An 8,511-nucleotide genomic window follows, 5' to 3' on the forward strand; every position below is an offset into this window, starting at 1 on the left:
TGGATGGATGGATGGATGGATGGATGGATTGGATGGATGGATTGGATGGATGGATTGGATGAATGGATTGGATGGATGGATTGGATGGATGGATTGGATGAATGGATTGGATGGATGGATGGATGGATTGGATGGATGGATGGATGGATGGATGGAATGGATGGATGGAATGGATGGATGGATGGATGGATGGATGGATTGGATGGATGGATTGGATGGATGGATGCCAGGGGTTCCCAACCGGGAGTGCGAGATGAGATTCCAGGGGGTGCAAAAACTTGGGTTTTCAAAATTATAGTGTCCGTGCATAATTGAGCTTCAATGGGCTCCAGAAGATAGTAGAGGACAGGAAGGCCTGGAGGAACGTTGCCCATGGGGTTGCGACGGGTCGGGCACGACTTCGCAACTAACAACAACAACAACGTGCATAATTCGTTGCCGTTATTTCGAACTTTTGTAAGGGGCGCGAGAATATATCAGAAGCGTTCTAGTGGTGTGGGGTATAGAAAAGGTTGGGAGCTGCTGATGTATGTGTGTGTGTATAATATATGTGTGGGTGTTAAATTTATTGGCTGCTCATCTTATCATAGAGGAACTCTGGGTGGCTTACAATTACATCTTAGTTAAAACATAAAGTGTTAAAATGAAACCTTACAGCCAAAGACACTCCTCCTCCTCCTCCTCCTCTTCAACTCCTTTCTAGCACTGATGATATTACCTAGTTGGGTAATGAAACGTCTGCAAAAAAACAGCCGAGCTCAGAGAGCACCAGGGACCCCACACTCCTCCTCTTCCTCCTCCTCCTCCTCCTCCTCCTCTTCCTCCTCCTCCTCCTCCTCAACTCCTTTGTAGCACTGATGATATTACCTAGTTGGGTAATGAAACGTCTGCAAGAAATCAACCAAGGTCAGAGAGCACCAGACCCCACAGTTCTCCTCCTCCTCCTCCTCCTCCTCCTCCTCCTCCTCCTCCTCCCCAACTGGTTTGAAAATATGTATTTTTGTTGTTGTTGTTGTTTCAACGACTAGATCGAGTACGACAAGAAGAAAAAAGAGGACGGCAAGCGGGCCCGAGCCGAAAAGCAGCAGGTGTTGGACATGCTCTTCTCTGCTTTTGAGAAACACCAGTATTACAATATTAAAGACCTGGTGGATATAACTAAACAGCCCGTGGTAAGTCAACCCTAAAAATAAAATATGAGCCGAAACCACAAATAGCTTCATTGGGTTCAATCCCAGAAAACATAAATGAAAAGCATCGCTGACAGTTGCAAGGACAAATTATGTACAGTGTTGCAAAAGAGGAATCCTAGAATTGCACAGAACCCCCGGGCTGGGAGGGACCTCAGAGGTCCCCTAGTCCACCCCCGTGCCCAAGGCAGAAGACTTTATTCCACCCAGGTCCAGTCTCTTCTGAAAGCCTCCAGTGATGGAGCATTCACTGCTTCTGGAGGCAAGGAGTTCCACTGGTTAATTGTTCTCACTGTCAGGAAGTTTCTCCTTAGTTCCAGGTTGCTTCTCTCCTTGAATTAGTTTCCACCCGTTGCTTCTTGTCCTGCCTTCAGGGGCCTTGGAGAATAGTTTGACTCCCTCTTCTTTGGGGCAGCCCCTGAGATACTGGAAGACTGCTATCATGTCCCCCCTCGTCCTTCTTTTCATTAAACTAGACATACCCAATTCCAGCAACTGTTCTTCATATATTTTAGCCTCCAGTCCAGGAAGTTTCTCCTTAGTTCTAGGTTGCTTCTCTCCTTGGTGAGTTTCCATCCGTTGCTTCTCGTCCTGCCTTCGGGCGCTTTGGAGAATAGCTTGACTCCCTCTTCTTTGGGGCAGCCCCTGAGATACTGGAAGACTGCTGTCATGTCCCCCCTCGTCCTTCTCGTGCCCACACCCCAATTTGGAAGCATCCGTAGATGATAGTTCCCCGTGTAATATTGTTGTCACGCTAAATTTCCCCACCAGTTGAACAAAGAGATCTCTGCAGTGAGTTATTCTGCAATTACCTTCCGTGAAGTAGGCTTAATCACACTGCGTATTTTGCATCAGTCCCCTTGACGCTCCCGTCTTGAAGGGTCTGGAGTTGTGACTGTTTAGGAATCGGTTGCCGTAAATTGAAATGTTACTCCTGCAGCTGTCGGCCAGTTGCTCTAGAACAGAGGAACCCAACCTTTGGAGCACCAGGGACCGGTTCCGTGGAGGGAGGTTTTCCCGCGGACCGGAGGGTGCGTGGTTTTGTGTACTGCCTGCATCTCGTGGGTGTTACTTTGTGTGTTTGTGTGGACTGGTTGCTGGTAGGTCGCGGCCTGGTACCGGTTGACGGACCTGGAGCTGAGGACCCCTGGACTAGATGATCGCTTAGGACAGAGGCCCCCAACTTTTTGGGCACCAGGGACCGGTTCCGTGGAGGAAGGTTTTTCCACGGACCGGAGGGTGCGTGATTTCGTGTGCTGCCTGCATCTCGCGGGTGTTGCTTTGCGTGTTTGTGTGGACTGGTTGCTGGCATGCTGCGGCCCAGTACCGGTCCACGGATCCCTGGAGTAGATGATCGCTTAGGACAGAGGTCCCCAACATTTTGGGCACCAGGGATCGGTTCCGTGGAGAGAGGTTTTTCCATGGACCAGAGAGTGCATGGTTTTGTGTGCTGCCTGCATCTCACAGATGGGGCTTTGCTTGTTTGTGTGGACCAGTTGCTGGCATGCTACAGCCCGGTACCGGTCCACCAACTGGGGGTTGGGGACCCCTGTTATAGATGTCTCTAGTCCAGAGGACCCCAATCTTTTGGACACCAGGGACCGGTTCTGTGGAGAGGTTATTCCGTGGACCGGAGAGTGCGTGGTTTTGTGTGCTGCCTGCATCTCGTGGATGGGGCTGTGCTTGTTTGTGTGGACCGGTTGCTGGCATGCTGTGGCCCGGTATCAGTCCATGGACTGGGGGTTGGGGACCCCTGTTATAGATGGCTCTAGTCCAGAGGACCCCAATATTTTGGGCACCAGGGACCGGTTCCGTGGAGAAAGGTTTTTCCATGGACCAGAGGGTGCGTGGTTTCGTGTGCTGCCTGCATCTCGCGGGTGTTACTTTCCTTGTTTGTGCAGACTGGTTGCTGACATGCCACGGCCCGGTACCGGTCTACAGCCACGGGGGTTGTGGACCTCCGCTCTAGAGAAGGCAAATTGTAGATACTTGTTTTATTTCTCCGTGCCGAAGTGCGGCTCTCAGCCTCGCCTCGGGCAGCTCCCGTTCCAACTCCTTCACCTCCTACAAACTAAGAAGCTGACTAATTGTTTTGTTTCTCCGTGACAGATATTGATTTTGCTCCTCTCGGTAGAAAGTCAGGAAAATAGGAGAATATCGACGACGACGCAGCCAGCTGAGCCGGTGTGGGAGGGATTTGACGGGGCGTCTAACGGATGGAGAAAGCGGGAGCGTTCATTTCGAAGGATAAACAGAGACGGGAACTAATCAAAAGTCTGCCCAGTTTCCTACCTGTCTCTCTTTCCGACTGACGCTGCGGAAGGACGCCAGCCGTCGCTAGCGCTGGGCGGGGCTCCGCAGGCAGAATTTTATGCGTTGCGTAGTGGGGGGTCATCCCCTGACCTACAGCCACAGTCGTGGCCCAGAATTTACGTTGCTAAGTGAAAAGAATTTGTTTACCAGGGTTTTGCCCCGTTTTACGACCTTTGGGGCCAGTGTTGTTAAGGTGAATCGCTGCGGTTGTTGAAATAGTAACCCCGTTGTTAAGCGAATCCAGTGGACTCGGCTTGGCAGAAGGTCGCAAAAAGGGGATCATGTCACTCTCTCTCTCTCTCTCTCTCTCTCTCTCTCACACACACACACACACACATACACACACACACAGACACGGGACACTGCGACCGTCACAAATGTGAATCGGTTGTCAAGCGCCCGAAGGTAAATCACGTGACCCTGGAGGTGCTGCAGCGGTCGTAAGTGCGAAAAGTGGTCCTTTTTTCAGTGCCATTGTAACTTTGGACGGTCACTAAACGAGGACTACTTGCACGTAGTACCCACTGGACGTCTTCAGAGGTTCTTAGGCTCCACCCATCACCCAGGAGTTTACTTTAAGGTGTGGCTGTGTTGTCGAAAACGCTTGATGCTTCTTTCTGTTGGGTTGTGTGAGACGAGACGAGCTGTGAGACCCTCTTGAGACGTGATAGTGTTATCTGCGCGACCACCAACCCCCTGGATATAAGTAGCTCCTGCCTGCTAACACTGTCCAAAATACACACACACACACACACACACACACACACACACACACACACACAATGTTTGGCTTCTGGGGTCGAGAATATTACTGTTCTGCTCTTTGGCAGGCACCATCACTTGTAATATCTGTAGTAACTGACGAAGGGTCCTAAGAACGCAGGTCACAGGGCGGTTGAAGGCAAGAACGATTGCGCTGAAGTTGTGTGGCTGGTGTAACCTTGGATTGTTTGGCCGGGCCAGGAAGGAGGGAGTGTTACTTGTTGCACTTGAGGATGTTCTCAGACTTGTGGTGTTCCTGCGTGAGCTGTGTGGTCTGGAATTGCCATCCTGGATCTCCATGCTTTTGATAGGAACCCATGTGAGACCATCCCTTCCTCTTTCCACGTTCTTCTACCTTCATCATGCGTGTTCTTTGAGATCATGGATGGCTCCTCCTCCTCCTCTCCCCCCTTTCCTCCTCCTTCCCCTCCCTCTCCTCCTTCTCCCCCTTCTCTCCTCCTCCTCCTTCCTCTCCTCCTCCTCCTCCTCCTCCTCCCCCCGTCCTCCTGATGATGTTCCCTAGTTGGGTCATGAAACACCTGCAACGAAACCACCAGACTCATAGCATACTGAGGACCCCACATTCTCCTCCTCCTTCTCCTCCTCCTCCTCCTCCCTCTTCCTCCTCCTCTTCCTCCTCCCTCTTCCTCCTCTTCCTCCTCCTCTTCCTCCTCCTCCTCCCCTCTCCTCCTGATGATGTTCCCTAGTTGGGTCATGAAACATCTGCAAGAAAACCCCCAAGCTCATAGCATACTGAGGACCCCACATTCTCCTCCTCCTCCTCCTCCTCCTCCTCCTCCTCCTCCTCCTCCAACAAGTGCAGGTGATCCTCTTTGTTTTCTAAATCAACTGAGTGTCAATCCATTAGTTGTAACAGGGCCTACATCCAAACAAGTGATAAATACAGGTCTACTTAATTAAGCCTCCATTTTACTTGAAGCACCCAGTTGCAGCTCCAACCTATTTAAATTGGGACGTTCCTGCTCTGGAAAGCACATTTTCTTCTAACGGTATTTTTTTTCTGCTTGGCGAGACCAGGCAAGTGAAATGTCCTTTAATTAATCAGTTCCTCCTAATTGCTGGTTTCATCACATTGTTTCTGTCTTTCCTTTTCTTCCATAATGGCAAAAGCCTGTTTGGCTGCAGAAGAAAACCGAAGTAGAGGAAGACAGTCATTACAGAGAGGGGGGGAGAGAAAGTGAAAGAGGGACAGAGGGAGAGGGAGGGGGAAAGAGAGAGAGGGAGGGAGGAAGAGAGAAAGAGAAAGGGAGGAAGGGAGGGAGGAAGAGAGAGGGAAAGAAGAGAGGGAGGGAGAGAGGGAAGAAAATAGGAAGAGGGAGAGAAAGAGATAGAGAAAGAAAAAAAAGAGGGACGGAGGGAGAGGGAGGGGGAAAGAGAGAAGGAGAGAGGAAGAGAGAAAAGGGAGAGGGAAAGAGAAGGAGGGAGGAAGAGGAAGAGAGAGGGAGGAAGGGAGAGAGGAAAAGAGAAAGAAAGAAAAAGGGAGAGAGGGAGGGGGAAAGGGAGAGAGGGAGGAAGGAGGGAAAGAGAGAAAGAAAGGAGCGAGGGAGGGACATTAAACATTCCAAGTTAGAAAAGGGCAAGGATGCCTGGACAGTCCAGTCTCTCCTTTGAGAAGATCCTCAGTCATCCAGGTCATAGTTATCCCAAAAGTGCTTTTTCCAGGAGGCAACTGGACTTTTTTGTTTTTCTTTGAAGATGTTTCGCTTCTCATCCAAGAAGCTTCTTCAGCTCTGGCTGGATGGTGGAGAATGGAAGGATTTATACTCCTTGCAGACCGCTGGTCGTTTGCCTTCTTTTAGAGGGTCGCTGAGGCCACTTGGAGGCTTATCTGTGTCCTCAGGGTCACCTGAGTGGTGCAAATGGGTGGGGAGCCTTCCTGGATCTGCGGAAAGGACGGTGTGGTAGAAGGTCCCCAGAAGGCTCCACACCCATTTGCACCACTCAGGTGACCCTGAGGACAGAGATAAGCCTCCAAGTGGCCTCAACGACTCTCTAAAAAAAATGCAAAGGACCAGCTGTCTGCAAGGAGTATAAATCCTTCCCTTCCCCACCATCCGGTCAGAGCTGAAGAAGCTTCTGGGATGAGAAGGGAAACGTCTTCAAAACAAAACAAGAAAGTCCAGTTGCTTTGTACAAAAGCACCTTTGGGTTTTCTTCTGGTTCTTGACCACCAAATTTATTTATTTTTTTGGACTCCTATGGTAAGTTGCTGCCCCCTTGTGTGGAGTTGATGCTCTACTACTATATGATTAATATTTGGAGAGTTAGCATCCGCAGACGCACAGAATCCACCCATCTTAAGCATTAGCTGCTTTGAATCTACAGCTATTTTGGAAACGTGTAGAGCAGGGGTCTTCCAACTTGGCCCTTTGATGACTGTTGGACTTCAACTCCCAGAATTCCTCAGCCAGGCACGCGTAGATATGGTAGATGTGGACCCTGTCATCCAAATTAGGGGTGATTTGGGTGAAGTTTACATCCTGTTGATATTGATAATGAACTGGGAGATGTTGATAATGAAGGTCACCAGCTTTAAGATGGATGTAGAATTTAGAATAACAGAGTTGGAAGGGACCTTGGAGGTCTTCTAGTCCAACCCCCTGCTCAGGCAGGAAACGCTAGACCATTTCAGGCAAATGGCTGTCCAGTCTCTTCTTAAAAACTTCCAGTGATGGAGCGCCCACAATTTCTGGTGGCAAGGAGTTCCACTGATTAATTGTTCCCACTGTCAGGAAGTTTCTCCTTAGTTCTAGGTTGCTTCTCTCCTTGATTAGTTTCCATCCGTTGCTTCTTGTCCTGCCCTCGGGGGCTTTGAAAACCATATTGTGTTTGTAGATGCATCATTTGTATTTGTTCTTTAATTAAAAATAAAAAATTTATATATATAAAAAAAACCATATTGCTCAATATTTCCTCCCCTCACCCCCATTTAATTCTGAGGAAGTAGAAAAACGAATTAACCTCCACCTTCAACTTGGTGTAAATGTATTCTTTGAAGGGAGATTGTCCTCGGTCTGGGATAGGGGATAGGTTGGCTTTAGTTTAACCTAATGACGTCCTGTGTTCATGCCACGTTGAGTCAATCTCTCTGCTTTCTTTCAGATCTATTTAAAGGAGATTTTGAGAGAAATAGGCATCTACAATTTCAAGGGGCCACACAAAAGTACTTGGGAACTGAAGCCGGAATACAGGCATTATCAAAATGAAGATAAAAGCGATTAGCAACCCGGAAGCCATCAACTTTAAAAAACAGGAGAAAGAAAACTTCCACTGTTCAAAGAGTAAGCTTTTGTAATCAGCCCTGCCTCCATTTGCTTAAAAGATTTTTTCTGGAATGCTATCTAACTTTTTAGCGGTATGTTTATTGCATACAAATTATTTATAGAATAAACTTGGGTTTTTAATGTATGGCCTTTTCTTGCAATTTCCTTGCATTTTATAAAAATATAACCATGTTAACAAACCGAGTAAGAAGTTTTATTTAATCCTGGGCTGGTATTAGCCTCTTGAGTCAGCCCATTATATGGAACAACAGAGAAATCTGAAAATACTTTAAAGACAGATACATTTATTCTAAAAATTATTTACCTTTAGGGATCCAGTTTGTACTTTTGGTTCCAAGTGACACAGCTACACTTTTGAATACTGTTTTCCAAGAACATATCCTGGGATGGCGAATCGCCTTTACATGCTTGTCGGAATAATTAGAAGTCGGACATATTTTCAATTGGCCATAAATGGATTTTAGAATGAGCCAGGTAGAAGAAACTTTATATTTAGGCACATAGCTTGATAGTGAAAAGAAGGGAAAAATAACCCCAATTAAAAGCAAACAATTCTGGACATAATCTTAATGTTCTGTTTCCATTGAGAACGCAAATCAGCTGGCGTTTCTCTTGTGGCCTTCAAAATTAGTTCTGGAAGGTTGATGAAACGTAGAACATAGAATAACGGAGTGGGAAGGGACCTCAGAGGTCTTCTAGTCCAACCCCCTGCTCAAGCAGGAAACCCTAGACCAGAGGTGTCAAACTCACAACGTCACGTGATGTGTCATGACGTATCGTGACTTTTTTTCCCATTACCGGCAATGGGGTGGGCGTGATATTTGGCATGACGCATCCGGTCCATGGGCCGGCAGTTTGACACCCCATTTCAGACAACCTCAATACTGCTGGCAGAAAAACCTCATAGACACAGTCCTGAAAGGACTCAGGAGGCCGTACGG

General features: G+C 48.1%; 1 protein-coding gene across 1 annotated transcript in view; it reads left to right on the plus strand.

Moving 5' to 3' along the window:
- GTF2F2 (general transcription factor IIF subunit 2) overlaps positions 1 to 7,694 on the plus strand; it is a 64,852-nt gene extending 57,158 nt beyond the window's left edge. Inside the window, exons 6-7 of the mRNA XM_015811074.2 lie at positions 1,029 to 1,172; positions 7,389 to 7,694. Of these exons, the coding sequence (XP_015666560.2) occupies positions 1,029 to 1,172; positions 7,389 to 7,508 (264 nt within the window). The 3' untranslated portion in view covers positions 7,509 to 7,694. The remainder of the gene's footprint in view (positions 1 to 1,028; positions 1,173 to 7,388) is intronic.
- Positions 7,695 to 8,511: the final 817 nt, after the last annotated feature.

This window comes from Protobothrops mucrosquamatus, unplaced genomic scaffold, assembly GCF_001527695.2.
Source record: "Protobothrops mucrosquamatus isolate PMUCROS unplaced genomic scaffold, P.Mucros_1.0 scaffold28, whole genome shotgun sequence".
Taxonomy (NCBI): Eukaryota; Metazoa; Chordata; class Lepidosauria; order Squamata; family Viperidae; genus Protobothrops; species Protobothrops mucrosquamatus.